Source organism: Fringilla coelebs (assembly GCF_963513975.1).
Source record: "Fringilla coelebs genome assembly, chromosome: 18".
NCBI lineage: Eukaryota > Metazoa > Chordata > Aves > Passeriformes > Fringillidae > Fringilla > Fringilla coelebs.
Window position 1 is genome coordinate 2165835 of NC_140044.1, and position 18219 is coordinate 2184053.

General features: G+C 48.1%; 1 protein-coding gene across 1 annotated transcript; it reads right to left on the bottom strand.

The window, feature by feature from the left end:
- Positions 1-8359: 8359 nt before the first annotated feature.
- Positions 8360-12549, bottom strand: CBLN4 (cerebellin 4 precursor; the record flags this gene model as incomplete). The annotated part of the gene is made up of 3 exons (XM_084217743.1): positions 12033-12549; positions 10683-10799; positions 8360-8557 (listed from the first exon to the last, which is right to left on the bottom strand). Exons 1-3 carry the CDS (start codon positions 12297-12299, stop codon positions 8360-8362), a joined length of 582 nt encoding a protein of 193 aa, XP_084073869.1. The 5' UTR covers positions 12300-12549.
- Positions 12550-18219: the final 5670 nt, after the last annotated feature.

Sequence of the window (18219 nt, forward strand, 5' to 3'; positions counted from 1 at the left end):
CAGGGAGGCACCTGCAGCACAGCCCGTGCCAGGGGCTGCTCTGCCAGATGTTGCTGCTTCATCAAACGCAAGAAATTGAGTGATTTTAACTGAAATCGGGTGATTTTAACTGAAATCGGGTGATTTTAACCCAAGTGGAAACAGGGATCAGAATCCTGAAGACCTGCTCTGTGGTGAGGGTGGAAAACAGGGAGAGGGCAGGAGGGAATTCAACATTTAACAAATGGCTCAGGTTTCCAGACCCTCTGGCTGGTATTTTTCAGTAGAATTTTTTATTTTTCAGCGGCTGAAGGTCCTGAGCAATCTGGATTCCACCAGAGGCTCTTAGAGAAACAACCCCGAGCTGCTCCTGACACAGGCTTTTAGTGGCTTGCCCTGAAATGTTATTTTCCCGCTTTTATTCTTCTATTTTGACTGTTCTGATCCAGGCTGCAGGCAGGGGATGATCCAACGCTGGGATTTCTGTTATTCCTCCTAAAATTGCTCCTCGCATCACCCCAGCACTGACTGTTCCTGTCTCACACGGTCCCCCTGTGCTCACAGCGCTGCCAATCCCTCTCAAATCCGAGGGGATCCCTCCCCATGAAGCAGAGGAGCCATTCCTGAGCTGCCTCTGCTCAGTTCTTACCCCAGACAAGTGGGAGCAGCCCTCAACTCAAACCCTCTTCTTTCCCTGCTCTTCATCCCCACTCCTGACCCAGGGAGGGCATCTGGAGGAGAGGAGCTTTAGTAAATAGGGAAAATTTTTTACTAAGGAGAAGTGAATTTTTATCACATTTATTTATTTATTTATTTATTTATTTATTTATTTATTTATTTATCCCGCTTATCTATTTATTGTCTATGATTTGTCTGTTTATTTCTTTTGTTTACCTATTTATTTCAGGCTGAATTATCCGTGCCTGCACTTGGCATCCAGAAAGCCCTGGCAGGAGGCAGTGAGAGGCCAGCTCAGTGGTGATCTGGTAGAACTTTGTTAATCAGGAGTAATTTTGCCCCTTGCTTTGGCTGGAGACAATTAACAATCAATTTCCTTTCATCAAGGAAATTGACTGGCATTGAAAAGGAAATTTAAAAGAAATTTCCTTTCCTTTTTCAAGTTGTGGCCCCATTAGAAGATCTTTCTCTGTGGCCATGTTTTCAGGCTGTTAATTTGATTTCTGTTCTCTGGAGCTTTGCAAAGTTGTAAATGGACAATCCCAGAGTGGTTTGGGTCGGCAGGGAGCTCAAAGATCCTCTCATTCCAGCCCCTGCCACCTTCCAGCATCCCAGGATGTTCCAAACCCCATCCAGCCCAGCCCTGGACGCTTCCAGTGCGTGTTAAATATGCAGGAATGGAGCAGGAATGAACCCAGCTGAAGTCCCAGCATGAAATATGCATGATTATCTCCCAGGATCTCTGCAGAAGCAATTCCATTTTGCATTTGGATGTGACTTTTACTGAAGTCTCGGGGGTGAATTAGGACTCTGTGTGTCGAGTTCAGTCCCTCCACCCCTGGAAATCTGAAATTCAAGGCTGCAGCTTGGAACTCTCTTCACACACCACTCTGCAATTTGTGTCATTTTCTGCAGGCAGTGCCCTACATCAGGTAAGAGCTTTTCATTTTAAGGATTTGTTGGATCCATAGATCATCTGCTGAGTAGATCAGTTCTGGCCAGACCAATGCAATAAAGCAGAATTTTTCTTCCTTTTGCTTGCTTGAGGTCATATTCAACAAAAACCCAAACCAGCAGCAGATGTCCTTGTCACCTCACACACTCACTTTGACTCACTGGATTTGCAGTCCCAGACTCTCAGTTCTGCTCCAAACCCCCCCAAGGCTGGCAATGCTGCATTTAAGGGCACAGAATAAAGTAAATGATGGCAAATTACCTGCCCCAGGTGAGTGTGGCTGGGTCCCTCTGCCCTGGGCTGGGGCAGCCCCAGGTTTGCAGCACTTGGAGCCCTCTCTCAGTGCAGGGATGGATTTCTGTGCTCCCAGCACCTCTGGAGCCTCCACACCCCCAGGAGTGAGCACAGAGCCCAGGGAAACAGAGCTGAGCCGGGGAATTCTCTAATATTTGTGTCACATCCCTTCCCTTGCTAAAAGCCAGCAGATTTTTATTTCTTGTCGATGAAATCAAGGTGATTCACCCAGATTTTGTCTTTGGAGCCACACCCACCCCAGTGCTCCAGGTCAGGGGCTCCTGCAGGAGGGAGGAGATCTCACCTGAGAGCCCCTGGTGCTGCCCAGCAAGAGGAGCCTGCTTGGCTGCTGGCACACCAAACTGCTTCTGAAAGCATTCCCCTGGAAAATCCCATTGAGCAGATGCACGGCTCAGACTTGGAGAGGAGTGACCCCAAACCCATGAAATCCTTTCAGATTTTAGCTCTGGACTAAAGATCCATCCACTGTCTGCTGGGCCCTGCCCTGCTTTCCTGTGTGCTGATGATGGAAAGCATTCTGATCCTGATTTACCCTCACAAATCTGGTTGGAGTCTGTTTGCCAGCAGCAGGAATCCTGTGATCCTCAGGCAGTTCCCCTGGTCTGTCCCTCACCATTCGGAACACACCAATAATGGCCACATTTCCACCTTTATTCAAGTGGGATTTGGGTTGTCACCAGTTTCTATCTCACACCAAAATTCAATCAATCTTTGTTCAGCTTCAGACCGTGCTAAATTGTTCAGATATTTTAAAGCTCTTCTTCCTTAAGGCTTCTGAGTGAAATTCTACATTTATTTAATAAAGCAGCCAGGATTTACTACACCACTGTGGGTAAGCACTTTTTACTCTCCTCAAGATAGATTAGAGTTGACTGTGGACTCTTTTTTTTTGCTACAGCTGCACAAGTTTACAAGTCACAATTGAATTACCAAACTGAGGAAAAGAAAGATTATTCCTGTGGGTGCAAGGCAGGTTGCAGACTTGTTTTCTTTTAAAGAAGGGTTTAAAGAATTAGCAATAAATGCTATCAGCTGCAGCTAGAAAATGATGCTGACTTATTACTTTGTGGGGACCCTCCCAGGCATCATGAAAAGCAAATTCCTTAGCTGAGCTTTCCAGAAAAACAAAACCCAACAGTGCCCTTTTGAGCACCTTAGATCTACTACAGAGGGGAAAACTCAGTTTATAGGCACCCCTGGCTTGCCCCTGAAGCTGCACAACCTGCAGTGCTGAAAGAGTTCTTATTTATTGCTTAAACAATGTGCTCCTGTTGTGATTTTTGGAATGTTATTTCAGCAAGTGTTGCAGGTGCTACTGCACATCAGGATTTGTTCTTTTTTCCTGCACCTAAAAAAAAATTAATTAAATCTCGTGAGCCATCACTTTTTCCCTCCACAAGATGCGTTTGCTGCGTTTTGTCCTGCTCTGCCGAGCAGCCTTTCCCTGGAAAGCCTCAGATCTGTGACATTTCTCCTCTCAGGGGAGCTCCTGACAAACCATCAGGGTTTAGAGGTGCTCACAGCTGCTCTCATTACTGGACCCTCACTTCAGCCACCCCCAGTCTGAGCCAGCACTGACACCCACAAGCACAGAGGAGACTTTCCAGCAGAGGGGTGTGCGGGACATCCAGCCCAGCTCCTGGACACCCCGAGCTCAGCACAGCTCCTGCCCTGGCACTGATCAGGGCTGCAAACCCCCAGCTGTCCCCCAGACCTGGGAAAAGCATCTCTGCTCGTTGAGGGGAATCACTGCTGCACAAAGAGGAGCTGACAGCTGAACCCTGCCCACTGCATCAGTGTTTGCAGCAGAGCGAGCCCAGACCATCTCACTTAACCACTATTGAATTCAAGGCAGCAGAGATGGATGGGCTTGGAGTTATCTCCTCCAGGAGCCTTTGTGATTTTGTAGAAATCCGTTTAAGCACTGCACAAAAAGTAAAACACTCGGTGCTGCTGGAGGATTCATTTCTTAGGCAGCCCTGATGTTCCTCAGCATCCCTGCGTTTTAGGTATTCATTCTTCAAATGTTTCCATTATTTGGCTTTCTAGAAATGAGCCAGAGTTTATTTCTCTCCAAGAAATGAGGGATGAGGGGTTTTCAAAGAGATCTGTAGCTGGTGTTATCTCCTGTTCTGCCTCTGAATCTGGGTTGCACTGAGCAGTTCCGCCCTGACTCTGATTCCTGCAGCTGCTCCCTGGAATTATTTCCATTTTCCTGGTACTGAAGTTCTCTTCAGTGCCTTCCTTCAGTGCCCAGGGAGATTGATGAATAAAAATAAAAGGAAAAAAAAAATCAAAAATTGCTCACATTTCATAGTGCTGGGTAACTGAGCTGAGCTGGTTAATTGGTACCAATAAGTGCTGAATGTTTATCAATATTTCAGTATTGATTTTAAATACTTGGGGTTGTCTAAAAGTCCGAAGGGAAGGGAAGGGAAGGGAAGGGAAGGGAAGGGAAGGGAAGGGAAGGGAAGGGAAGGGAAGGGAAGGGAAGGGAAGGGAAGGGAAGGGAAAGGGAAGGGAAGGGAAGGGACATAGAGCTCCCTACATTTATTTATCTGTTCTAAAACCTGCTTGTAAAAATGCTCTCTGAGCAGGTGTGTTCCTTTGGGGGCAGCTAATTGGGAAATTCTTCAGGCATCTCACACTGCATTCATCTTTCTAGGAATGGTATGTAGATAAAATATGGAAGGGGGAAATACAGCAGAATTCCATTTACTCCAGAACCATCCTCTGTATTTTAAAAATGCCCTGTCTCAGAAAAAGAACCGATCCAGCAGACTGAGCAGGAGCAGGATTGGATGTGCTGGCACCTGGGAATCATTTCCCAAACCCTGGCCCTGTTTTCTCAGCTGGTTGCAGCACTTGCTGAGCCATAAAAAGGCCAAAGTGATTGAATTAACTCTCATAAAATGTTCAGACACTGCTAGAAAATGATGTAACCACACATAAAGCCTTGGTAAAAAAAAAAGGGAATATGTTTTCCTTCTCTATGTTTCAAAGTTGGTTTTTCCTTTTTATTTAGTGACAAAAGAGCTTGTGAACATTTCAAAGCCGCCTCGGTAGCTTTTCAAAAATACTTTTGCCACCAAGTTCTTTTGAGCAGGATTTTTTTGGGCTCTGCAGTTTTTTGGCTTGTGCAGCCCAAATTGCTCACAGCACAGAGGATCCAACAGACAGAGCAGATTTCTGCACGGGATGGACAGAGGCAAGCAGGGAGAGCTGGCTCTATCAACACCATTTACATCACTGAGGAGTGAAAGAAAGGAAAAAAGAGAGGGGCTTTCCCCTCAGTTTCACAATAAGATATGATAAAATATAATAAACCAGATAAAAAAGTAACAATCCTGCTCTCATTCATAAAGAAATCACTGATAATAAAAATAAATCTCTGATTCTCAGAAAGAAATTTCTTACTTTTGTCTTTACCACCTGTGGCTAAAAAGTTTTCTGGCACAATCTGTACCTTTGCAAGGTACAAATCTCCTGCAAGGTGGGTGAAGGATGAGGGTGTGGATGCTCCCCTCTCCAAAATCAGAGGCTGCTGGAGCTGCAGGGGATCAGACTGTCAGCTCTGACCCTCACAGGGCAGGGCTGGGGGTCTTGGAAACCAAGCAAACCCCCAGTCATGAATATCCCAAAGAGTGAAGTGTCTCCTGAGCTGGTGCTCCTCAACAGGAAAATGCTGTGGCAGGACATGGAAGGCAGAAGGAAAAGGAATTTTATTTTCCAGCCTCTCTCTTTGGGGAGTAACCCTCAGCTGAGGTGGGACAGCACAATAAAAATGAGGGCAAGGTCTGGTAACTCAAGATGTGCCCAAACCCCACAGTTTGTTCTTATTTAAATGTCTGAGTGTGACCCACCTGGCCCCAGAGGCCACCTCTGTGTGATCACAGCAGCTCCACTCAAACCTTTAACCAGCAGAACAATTAATTGGCAATTCTGCTTTCAGAAGCTTTTCCATCAAAATGAATCCCCTCAGTGAATAACTCCCCAGTCTCTCCAGCTCAGGTTTGAATAAGCAGTAATGACTCTGAAGAAATCAGAAATGTTTTGCTGAGGGGCAATCAAAGCAATATTGAGACAGCTCAGGATTATTGCTGGGTGCTAAGGCAGCCTCCAAAGCTCATGTGCTCACAAATTAAAGAAGTTAGATACACTTGATCATTCAGAAATTATACTGACACCTTTAATGCCATTTTTCTTCTGTCTCAGTAGCAACATTTCTTTTACATTACAGATAGATCCATGGGCAGGGGGAGATGGCAGATTGGACCAATTTTTATACAAAATACCAATGCTCCCATCTGAAATAAACTCTTAGGACAAGGAACCTCTTTATAACATCATGCAAACTATGACCTGCAGTTCCAGGTGGTTTAGATAGACATATATTTATATACACACATTTGGGGGTACAGCAGGAACACATTTGGATTGGTCATCACAACTTTCTGAGATTTTTCAGCAATGTGAATCCTTCACCTTCTCGCCAGGTCCTTCCACTTCTTCCCCAGCTGCAGTGGTCAGCAGAACAAAATTGTGTGTAAAAAATCCCCTCCTACCTGACTTACAGGAGTGCAAAGTACCCACCAATCCTCCCGAAACAGCCCAAAATCTCCTGTGTGGTGGGTGAAAAAAACAGGAATTTGGGCACAAAGCTGTGCCACCAATTCCCTGATATCTTTTGGAGGAGCACCAAGCAGCCATAAATCAGATTTCCAACCGGGGCAATACCCACAGGACACACTGCACTCAGCCAGCAGGGGAAGGAATTGGAAACAGACCCCAAAAGCAGCAAATCCCAGCCCAAAGTGGCTTCCAGGGAAGCTCCCAGGTTGCTGCAGATGCTTCCACCCACACACATTTTCAGGTACACAGAAATTTTTGATTTAGAACCACGTCCTCCATGGAATGCAAGGCACAAAGATCCATCAATTCAGTGTATGTGGGGCACGAGGGATGAAGGTTTCGTTAGCAGCTCATGTGAAAATCATTTTATTGAATATTGAATATTGAATGTATCGATCTGATGGCACTGGAGTTTGATGCTGATGGCAGAACCTAAAGCAGAGGTTTCATCCAAAATCCTTTGGAATCAATGTGATTCTTAACACAGCTCCAGTGAGGCCAGGATTTCTGCCTAAATTCTATTTTTAAATAAAATGCATAGGTTATTTCTAGATCACTCTGATTACTAACTAACTCATGGCAGCTTTTCTGCCACCCAGGATATTTTCTGTGAATCCCAAAAGCTTCCATTTTGCATATAACAATTACATCCAATAAAAAAATAGTATGAAGCAACTCCCAGAATTCAAATGGCAAAAATTCAGCTAACATATATTAATCTTTATTATGGAACAATGTGATAATAAATAAGTTTATGAATTCACAGGACCCGTACAAAAAGCTGGGAAGCTTTTGTACCAAGTTAGGTACCAGTTATTTGCCTTTCACATCTGTTAAACCAATAATCTAAAATTTTATACACCTGTGGAGTTAAGGCAAAACCAGATAAGACCTTTAACACAACAGAAGGGCTGGAAAATACACAGAAATACGAACAAGGGGGATCTCATCTCCAGCTGACCAAGTGGTTGTGTCTAAGGAAGGAACCCCTCAGGAGCTGAATAAAGCAGTAATTACCAATAAAGAGAATTAAAAGTGAAGAACAGGTGTGAGGTGTCCTGCAGGGCAGAGCTGCTCAGCAAAGCTGTGCCTGCATGCCCACCTCTAACCCTGAATGGCTGGAATTTGCTTTTCCTTTCAGCAATCTGTGGAAAAGAGGAACCCCTTCCATACCCAACCAAAAAGAGGAACCCTTTCCATACCGAACCAAAACTCATCCATCACCCCTCAGGTCCATGGAGGCTGGACTTGGCTGGGACTGGGCTGAAATATTTGGGTGAAGCACCCAACACACAGAGGAGAGCTCAGTCAGCCCCTCAGCAGCAGGAATGACCTCTCTGAGACAGGGGAATGGATGGTGGCAGTGCAGCCCAGGACACAAACATGACCAATATATCAACACACAGCTCTTTGGCAGCAGCACACTGACTCTTGCTTGAAGTCTGAACTCAAACCCTCCTACATGAAAGACTTGGTGCCAGTCTTTTCACAGTTAAAGAACATCCACTTCTTCCCCGAATCCAGGAAGTGAAAGTGGAATAAATCTTGCAGGCGGCTTTAGGCTGAAACCTTAAGCGTTGATATTGATTGTCTGCTTTAGTCTCAGGCCAAAGATCTCGTGTTTGGACACACAAAATTCTGTGGAACTTCTGAGTGGTTCAGATGGGGCCAGAATCCATGGAGAGAATCCAAAATCACCCATGAGAAAGCAATAAAGAACCATCACTCCATGATGACAAAACGATCTTCGTGGAACAAGGATGAGTCCACACCTGGATGAACGCCACGGGAAAATTGACTTTACAGGGGGAAGACCAGGAAGCCAGAGAAGGTCGAGTACTGCCACCCACCAACCAGATTTCCTTTCTCCAGCTTCAGGTAAACCTTGTCCTCCTTGTCCAGGTACAGCAGGACCCCGTTGGTGGCAGCTTCACGGGTGACGTCCTTGTCCCCAGCGAAGGCAGAGATCACTGGCTTCCCGTTCAGCATCAGATTCACCTGCAAGAGAGCCCCTGAGAAGCTCTAATTAACTGCAAAACATCAGGAACTACCATCTGAATATTAGCCACAGCGCAAGGGCTCGATCTTCAGTGCTTTTTGGGTTGTTTGGAACTAATAATGACATTTATTTGGCACAAGAACGTGGATGTTCGTGAGCTGGACCTGCAGCTGAGCGAGGTATCGCCTCAGTTGGTACAACTTTGCCTGTCTCGAGGGTTATTTAGTCACACAGGAAAAATAAATCTATATTTTCAAGAAATTTGGGCCCCCAGAGATGTTACATGAAGTGCCAGAAGCACCACAGTGGGCTGGGAGCTCACACTTCAGCTGCAGGCTCCCCACACAAGCGATGCTGCTCTGCCCCCACAACATCTGCTAGAGCCATTAAATATCCCCAAACTGCAGCTGGCTCCCTGGAGACCCCTGATTGAGTGGATTTCCCAGACAGGTGAATCCCAGATAAATACCAGCCTCTGCTGCCCTGACTCCTGCTGAGCACTAATTTATTCTGTGGTGACTCCCATTAAAATTAATGGGAACATATGCAAAGCCACACAGTGGATGTGGGGAAGCATCCCATAATTCACCCCCTGTGACTGCATTAGAGCTGCTTGGAAAGGAAAAGCAGCAAAGCTGAGAGCTTGTCATGGGGGAAATGGAAAATGCCTGGGTCTGCCCGTTCCCCCAGGCCCTGCCCATCTTCATTTAGAGATGCTGCTTTCAGAGCAGAGGCTGTGCTGGCTTCAGAAGTGTTTTATAGAAAAAATGGAGCCAGTTTATAAAGTTATAAAATCTGTTCTAAACTTCAGAACTAAGCTGCCATCAGTATCGAGAGGGACACACATTCCAGAGAGTGAAAAGAACACTTTTTGAGCACATTAAACAGATTAAAAGCTCATTGTAGGGATTTCTGTGAGGTCAGTGTTTCATTTAAGGCTTTGCCATTGACCTGATTGGAATTGGGATTTTTCCCCTGTGCACTGGAGGGGAATTTCCCCAGAGATGGGCTCAGCAGCTCTCTCTCTGCCATCTCCACTGCCCCAGGAGCTCCAGCAGCACCCCAGGGTGGGCACAGAGAGATGCTGAGCCCTGTTCCTGCAGGAACCCTGCTCAGCCCAGACCCCAGGGTGGGCACAGAGAGGTTCCTGAGCCCTGCTCCTGCAGGAACCCAGCTCAGCCCAGACCCCAACCTGGGCACAGAGAGGTTCCTGAGCCCTGCTCTGCAGGAACCCAGCTCAGCCCAGACCCCAACCTGGGCACAGAGAGGTGCCTGAGTCCTGTTCCTGCAGGAACCCAGCTCAGCCCAGACCCCAGGGCACATCCAGGAGCAGCAGAGAGCAGGGGAGAGCTCGGACACCTCCAGGGACCTGCAGCTCTCCTGGGTGGAGATGAGGGAGGCCACAGAAGTTCCTGCAGCTCTGGAAGCCAGCAGGTGTCACAGCAACAGGGACATGGAGGAATTGCTTCAAGGAATTTGCTGCTGGCTCAGCAAGGGCACACTCAGGGATTTAAAGGTTTTTCCCTCTTTAACCAGGCAGCTCTGTTGCTATTACAGAAGTGCAGAATTATCCCTTTTCTCTAATGTATCTCACATCTTTTATACATTGTGTGATGGAAAAAGGAGTTTAAATTGCTGTAAGGGTTCCCTAGAAGACATTGCCATGGGGATATAACCAACCTTGGTCCTTGAGGGCATCACCAGGTATGTGGCACCAGGTGCCAGGGCACAAATTGTCCAAAGCCACTCAAATCTGGTGCCCAGAACTGCCGTGCTCCACACAGTGAGTTCAACCTGGAGCCAAACACGACCCTTCAACAGCATTTCAGGGAAACTCAGAGCTCTCTTTTACTCTTGGATCATTCATTATTTGGAATGCTTTATGTCACCCAGATATTCATGGCATATTCATGGAAGTGAAGTTATGGTGATTTATCTGAGATTTATCCTGCCCTATTTCTGTTTATTTAAATGAATGGACTCTACTGCTAGGTAGTCAACACTACTTGCTGTAAACAAAGCTATTTTTCCTTAAAATCATATTAAATGTTCCTGTGCTCAGTCAATATTCTATCCTAAATAAAACATTTAATAAAGATTTTATAATCATACTCATCAACATACCTGGATTGTTTGACTCTGGTAGACTTTAATTACATGGAAATTGAAACTGTAAATTCCTTTCCGTGGTGATACAAAGACAGACTCCAATGTGAAAAAATTGCCCACATTTACAAGGATCTACAAACAGAAAAATACAGTATAGGGATTAGCACAGGTAATGAATGCTAAAAAAAAATACAGATTATTTACTTTAGAAACCATTTGCCCATGGAAAATTTAATTTACATCTAAGCTGCTTTATTCATTTTCTCTTGATTACTTTGGAATAACTCATTAAATTGGTATTCAGTTGTATTTGCAGGACAACTTTACTACAATTAAACTAAGATGGGAATTATTTCTTGCTACTACACCATACCCTCAAGTCCTTTCTTCCATGTGTGTATTAAAGAGGCATTTTTGTTCACCATTCCCCAAAATGACATGAAAACCCCAATTCTGGGAGCGGTGTGTGGATTTTGGTGAAGAGCAGTGGCCAACCCAAGGAAGCAGGTGTGAGCAAGGACTGCAGGAGCAGCAGGAGCCAAACCCAGCTCAGCCAGGCTGGGCTGCTGGAGCAGCAGGCACAGCCCAGCAGAGCCTGCCTGGGAGCCTCACCTGTGTGTACCAGCACTAAAAATTAGGGTTTAATTAAACAGAGAGAAGTGACACGGGGGAATGTACGAGATGAGTGCATCGCCCATGTGCTGCATACCCTCTGTAATGACTGCAATTTGCTCTGACCACCTAATTGTGCTTTGTTTTTAATGGATATTTCCAGGCTCCTGTGTGCCAGCAGAGCCCTCGGAAGCCTCCAGGAATGTCCATGGAGTTTTGGGGTGATTTTCGGTGTCGGCACTGAGCTCTGGACACGTCTCGCTCCAGCTGCCGCCACAATTGACTGCTCAGCACAGCAGGGTGTAGGGACAAGAAGAGCCATCGGTCTCAATGACTTCGGGAGCTGGGACTAAACGTGTGCTGGTGTCTCCCGTTAATATCGGTGCTGGGCTGAGCGGAGCTGGGCCGTCAATTGTGCTGGGAAAGTTAAAGGGTTTTCCCTCAGAATTCCCTCTTCTTCCTCCCTCGAAAGCTGCACAAACCATCTAAACCCTACCCAGGCTGCACTGAGCCGTCCCCAGCCCCTCGGGGCGATGTCACCCCACCTGTGCCACCGAGCGCTGCTCCCGGGCGCGGTCCCGCTTCTCTCGCGGCCGCAGGTGCGCAGGGGCCGGGGCCGCGCCCGGAGGGCACTCGGGGAGCCTGTGCAGCCCCAGGCTCAGCCGGGGAGCATTCCCAGCTCCGGGATGCGGGCAGGGCACCTGTTGACGCGGGGGATGCGCGGCCGCCCCGCGTTGCCCGCCCGGGGCTCACCTGGTCGAAGTAGATGATGCGCGTCTTGTTGCTCATCTCGGAGGGCTCGTGGTTGGTGCTCCGCACGGCCGAGAAGGCCACCTTGGAGTTGGCCGCCCGCACGGAGATGCCCAGCGGCGAGGAGGACGAGCCCTTGGCGTCGGGGGCCGGGTTGGAGTCGCACACCACCAGGCACTTGCCCTCCAGCACGATGGGCTCCGTGTCGTTCTGCGCGGTGGCGACGCGGCCGCCCAGCGCCAGGGCCAGCAGCAGCAGCCGCCAGCCCATGGTGCGCACCCGCGGCCGCTCCGCGCCCCGCGCCGGCCACCGCGGGAGCCTCCGCGCTCCTCGCCTCGCCTCCTCCCGCCGCCGCTTTATGCCCTCGTCTTCTTTTTTTCCTCTTCTTTCTTCTTCTTTCTTTTTTTTCTTCTTCCTTCTCTCTTTCTTTCTTTCTCTCTCTCCGCGGCTCCTCTGGCGAGCTCTTTAAAACGCGCCGCCAAAAGCTGCCCAGAGAAATACGCGCTGCCCACAACGCCCTTTCCTCCCCTCTCTCCACATCAAAAAAGAGCGTGAGAAAGGGAGGAGCGGCGAAGAGAAGCCCTCAGGTGAATTATTGCTGAGAGGGAGAAGCGAGGAGCGGCGCAGCAATGAGCCCCTTCGGCGCTGCCATGCCCGGCGAGTCCAGCCGCAGGTCCGGGATGCTCGGAGCGGGGAGTGGGAGCTTCCCAAAGCTGCCAGATGCTGCTCTGACAGGAGCGGCAGAGCTGCACACTCCCCTCCTCTCTCTCTCTCTCTCTCTCTCTCTCTCTGTGTCTCTCTTCCCCCGCTCCTCTCCCCGGCACAAATCCACTAATCCCCCCCTCGGCAGCGCTGAGGTCACAGCAAACCTGCCCAGCTCTCACCTAGCGGGGCCCCTCGAGGTTTCTGTTGGAATGCTGGGGGACACAGACAGATGATGGACTCTGGACCTGGTTAACATCAGAGATTTGATGCCAGGATGCCTTGGCAAAAGCAAAGGGAACTTTACAATCATTTTAGAAACTGGGTTTTGATTTTGCTTTGTTGTGGACAGTGATATTAACTGTCTCTATAGATATTCTTCCTAAAATCCATTGTAACCCTGCTCTCTGTCAGTTTGAAGCCATTCCCTGTGTCCTGTCCCTCTGTCCCTGTCCAAAGCTTCTCCATCTTTCACTGCAAGGCCACCCTGAGCTCAGCCCAGAGCTTCTCCTGTGCAGGTGAGCAATGCCAGCTGTGCCAGCAGAGCTGCTCCATCCCTCTGCCCATCCTGGAGCCTCCTCTGGGCTCTCCCCAGCAGCTCCTGGATGAGTTTCACTGGAGTAAAATGGGCTGTAAAATGGAATTTGGCCAGGGGACCCCACAGCTGGAGCAGTGCAGAGCTGGGGTGAGGCCACCAACTTTCTCCAGGTGCTGCTCCAAGAGACATCAGGGCTGTCAATAACATCCCTGATCCCCAAATCCACTCCTAAGGAAGCAGCCTGGGGAGTCCCTGTCACCAAAACACCTGATCCACATCAGGAAACACCTCCTGCTTTTCCCCACCCAAACAGAAGGAAGAGAGCTCCAAGGCTGGTTGTTACAGTCCTTTTTGGGGGGCTGAGCTGGGCTTTAATTGCTGAGAAAATGAGGGAGAGGTGAGCTGAAAAGTGGAGATTGCATTTAATTCATAAGCAGCAAGGTTAATGATTGCTCTTATTTCATCTGACAAAGAATTCCTCAGTATCCATCCAGCCCCCTCTAACAGGGATTTTGTGTTTCTTCCTTTGAAAGAAAAATGAGAAAAATAAATAGCAACAGCACACAACAATGGAAATTCATTTGGATTAAGCTCACAGCTTCTTTTCCTTTCTGGACACACACAGTGGAAGCCTGAGACTGCCTCAGTTAGGAGAATTTTGCTGTTTCACAGGAGACTTCCAGCACTGAGGCAGCTTTCTGACAGAGGGAAGAGCCACAGGATAAAACACCACGTTTGCATTTACATTTCCTTTTACCCCTCGCCTTGTAAACCTGCATTAAATACAATTCCTGTATCAATATTGCATGAAACCTCCCAAATCTCTGCTGAAACAGAACATCCTGCTTTGTATAATTAGTCATTTGCCTTACAAAAGGGGGGAATAATCTGCCTCAGACTTCCTCTCAGCTTGTGCCTGGAGGCCTTTGGAATTTTTCTAACCCCTCGATAACAGAGCCCTCCATCCTCTCCTGGCTTTTCTCCTTCAGCCTAATTACATTTCCCTTCTGGGTTTTTTTTTTTTTTTAATTACCTCACCTCAGTCCATCCCATCTTCCAGAATTTTTTTAAACTTTCTGCAGCAGCAGAACAGAGAAAACAATAAAAACCAATTTCCTGCCTGTATTTGTTGGGCTGCTCTAGCTTCCCACTCTGCTACGATAAATCTGTGTTTTGATGGCCTCCTCAGGAAAGGGAATTTTCAAACAGCCTGTGAATTTTAGAGGTGATTAAGAAAATGAGTCAGCAGGACGCCTGCATGTGTGAAGGCAGCGCTGCTCAGATCTGCTGACAGCTCTGGCACTTGAGGTCTTTATTCAGCATTTTTGAGCAGCCAGACCTCCTCTCTGACCAAAGCTGAGCACCATCCAGCAGCAGGTGAAAAGTGGGCTTTGAAATTCTCCCAGGCAGGTGCTGGGAGCAGCAGCACCTACTCCTGGATGGATGTCTGGGAATATTCCAGTTTTTCTGTTGCTCTGGGTTTGCATCAGTGTAAAAGCGAGAGCAAAATGTGACCCTGGAAGTTCCTCTTGCTCCCCCTGAGACCCCAGGGAGGAGTCAGTTGTTTGCAAATGTCATCATTAATCTTCACTAAACTATCCACAAATAGCTTGATATTTCTCGTATTTATGTTTATTCAAAATATTTCCAGGAAATATTTACACGTTTAACTCTCCTGTAAAAACTGAGGTCAGGTGGATTAAGGCAAAAAAACAAGTACACACATTAACTGTTTTTAAAGCAGGTATTTGCATTTAAAACTTGCTGTAAAGCAAAATTTAATTCTTGGTTTGCAATTGTATTCCTGTTATTTTTTCCATGATTTCCAGCCCTTTGGGGAGGGTGTCAGCACAGCTTCCCTGCCTGCAGAAAGGGAGAGACAAGCTCAGAAAAAGGATTTGCACACCTGAACCACAAAGTTCAGAGCATTTTGGGCTGAGGAACTGCAGAGCTGCCCCATCCCCTGCAGCCTGGAGAGCAGGGGCACCAAGCAGGGCTGTCCTTCCACAGGGCAGCTCAGAAATTCCATCCTCTGAAGGGTTTGGATGGGGTTTGATTTTCCTAATCAGCTTAACTCCCGACAGCAAAGGGAGAGATCAGATTGCTCTGCATGGCAGGATTCAGTGGGAGCACTGATGGCAGCAGCTTGGGACATTGTCTGGGAGTTATTTACTGACTGAGAAAAGTTCCTGGGCTGGAACTGAGCAAATTTCTATTTATAATTGCATCATTTCAGGCCAAGTCCAACGGAGGTTCTTCAGGAAGATTTCCAGGAGCTGCAAGAAGAATTTTGCCATAAATCTGCTCATCAGTAGTTGATCTTTCTGGACAATAACCTTGGGGTTTTTTTAGGTCAGTGCTTATGAGCAAATGGCATCACCATGGCAGAGCTCATCAGTTATTTACCCTTATGCAAAAGTGTCAGTGCTTCCTGTTTCTAAACTCATTGCAGCATTTCTAAACTGCATCCAGGGACTCCAAATCTGCATCTGAACCCTTTTGTTTCAACGTCTCATTTGCCAAATGAGCTTAAAGCAACATTTAGCTACTTTGTGTCTTTCTCTCGTTTAATTACCGCTGACTGCCGTTGTAAGAAATGTCCCCAGTGGGCAAAATTCATCCCTGGGCAAACAGGCAGCAAGTGGGAAGGCTCAAAGCTCATTTAGCAACGCCTGCAATCATTCCTGGTACACCCAGAGCCCTCTGTGCTGCTCTCACACACCACACCATGCTGGGAGGTGAAGTCAGAGCTAAAGAAAATCTTATTTTTATCAAGTGTTCACCCCTGGATTAGCTGGAGCTTTCAAAGTCCCTCCTGCTCTTTGTTACTCTGGGAATAAAGCAGCTGGTTCAGCTTTGGGTGCATTCTAAACAGTGGGAAAATCCATATTTACATGGAACATGGGGAGAAAACTCACCAGGTGAGCCTTTTGGCAGCCCATTCGTGCAGGGACCGGAGCCTGGCACTGTGAATATCCACATCCCAAATTCCGGGAGTGAGGCAGGGCAGGATCTGTCCAGGAGCTCTTGGAGTCCCCTCAGCTCCCCATCAGAGCAGCCCCTGGGCTGGACTGAACCCCTGAACCCTTCCTTAGGCTGGGATTTAACCCTTCCCTGGGCTGGGATTTAACCCCTGAACCCTTCCCTGGGCTGGGATTTAACCCTTCCCTGGGCTGGGATTTAACCCTTCCCTGGGCTGGACTGAACCCCTGAACCCTTCCCTGGGCTGGGATTTAACCCCTGAACCCTTCCCTGGGCTGGACTGAACCCCTGAACCCTTCCTTAGGCTGGGATTTAACCCTTCCCTGGGCTGGGATTTAACCCTTCCCTGGGCTGGGATTTAACCCCTGAACCCTTCCCTAGGCTGGGATTTAACCCTTCCCTGGGCTGGACTGAACCCCTGAACCCTTCCCTGGGCTGGGATTTAACCCTTCCCTAGGCTGGACTGAACCCCTGAACCCTTCCCTGGGCTGGGATTTAACCCTTCCCTAGGCTGGACTGAACCCCTGAACCCTTCCCTAGGCTGGGATTTCACCCTTCCCTGGGCTGGGATTTAACCCTTCCCTGGGCTGGGATTTAACCCTTCCCTGGGCTGGAGCTGAACCCCTGAACCCTTCCCTGGGCTGGGATTTAACCCTTCCCTGGGCTGGGACTGAACCCCTGAACCCTTCCCTGGGCTGGGATTTAACCCTTCTCTAGGCTGGGATTTAACCCTTCCCTGGGCTGGGATTTCACCCTTCCCTGAGCTGGGATTTGACCCTTCCCTGGGCTGGGATTTCACCCTTCCCTGAGCTGGGATTTCACCCTTCCCTGGGCTGGGATTTCACCCTTCCCTGAGCTGGGATTTTACCCTTCCCTGAGCTGGGATTTCACCCTTTCCTGGGCTGGGATTTCACCCTTCCCTGGGCTGGGATTTAACCCTTCCCTGGGCTGGACTGAACCCCTGAACCCTTCCCTGGGCTGGGATTTCACTCTTCCCTGGGCTGGGATTTCACCCTTCCCTGGGCTGGGATTTCACCCTTCCTTGAGCTGGGATTTCACCCTTCCCTGAGCTGGGATTTCCCCCTTCTCCCCCTGCAGCATCTCCCCTCCAGGTGGGACCCCAGGAGCTCAGGGACAGAGCCTGGCTGTCCCTGCACAGAGAGTTTCAGGGCCAAGGGTGACCAGCAGCACTGCAGGGACACTTGGGCGCTGCTGGAAGGTGGGGATGGAGGGATTTTTCCATGTCTGAGCCAGAAAAATGTCACATTTGGGCTTGCCAGCAGTCCCCTTAGGGCTGTGCTCCCAGTTACCCTCCTTGGAGGCAAAAGGAATGGAACAGAAGCAAAATTAGCACCCCTGAGACTTATTTTACCCCAAAATATTTGCAGAAGCAGTTCAGGTGTTTGGTTTTACACAAAGCTGGCTGCATTTGCAGCATCAGAGCAGTGATACCTACAGGATCTGCAGCTTCCACCCCTCATTCCTGCCTGGGAGGGAAAATTCCCTTCCCTTTGGATTCCTTGCAGCCCACAGAGCCCTGCCCAGTGCCTGTCCTACCCCTGGCAGGTTTGGTGTGTGTGATTGCAGCTCCCAAACCTGCATTCCTTCATTTGCATGGCACTCATGTCAGATCATCCTGGATCCCAGGGCCATTTCCATGGCATCAGGATCCCTGCATCCCAGAGCAGCAGCCGTGATGCTCACGATAAATTTCATCATTTTTCAGCTCCAAAATCCTGCTAAGTCTCTTTCAACGAAAGATTTTTCCCTTTTTTTTTTTTTTTCCCCTCATTACTTTTTTTCCCCAAGTCTTTCCTCTCCATTATTCTATTTAACAACTTGTCCTTGTTTTATAGCTCAGCTGGCAAGGCCTCTGCCAATTAAAAATATATCCTGCCCAGTGGTCGATATCTGTGCCTTTGTGTGAGCATCCTGGAGCATTAATTAAAAAAAAAAATTAATTAAAAT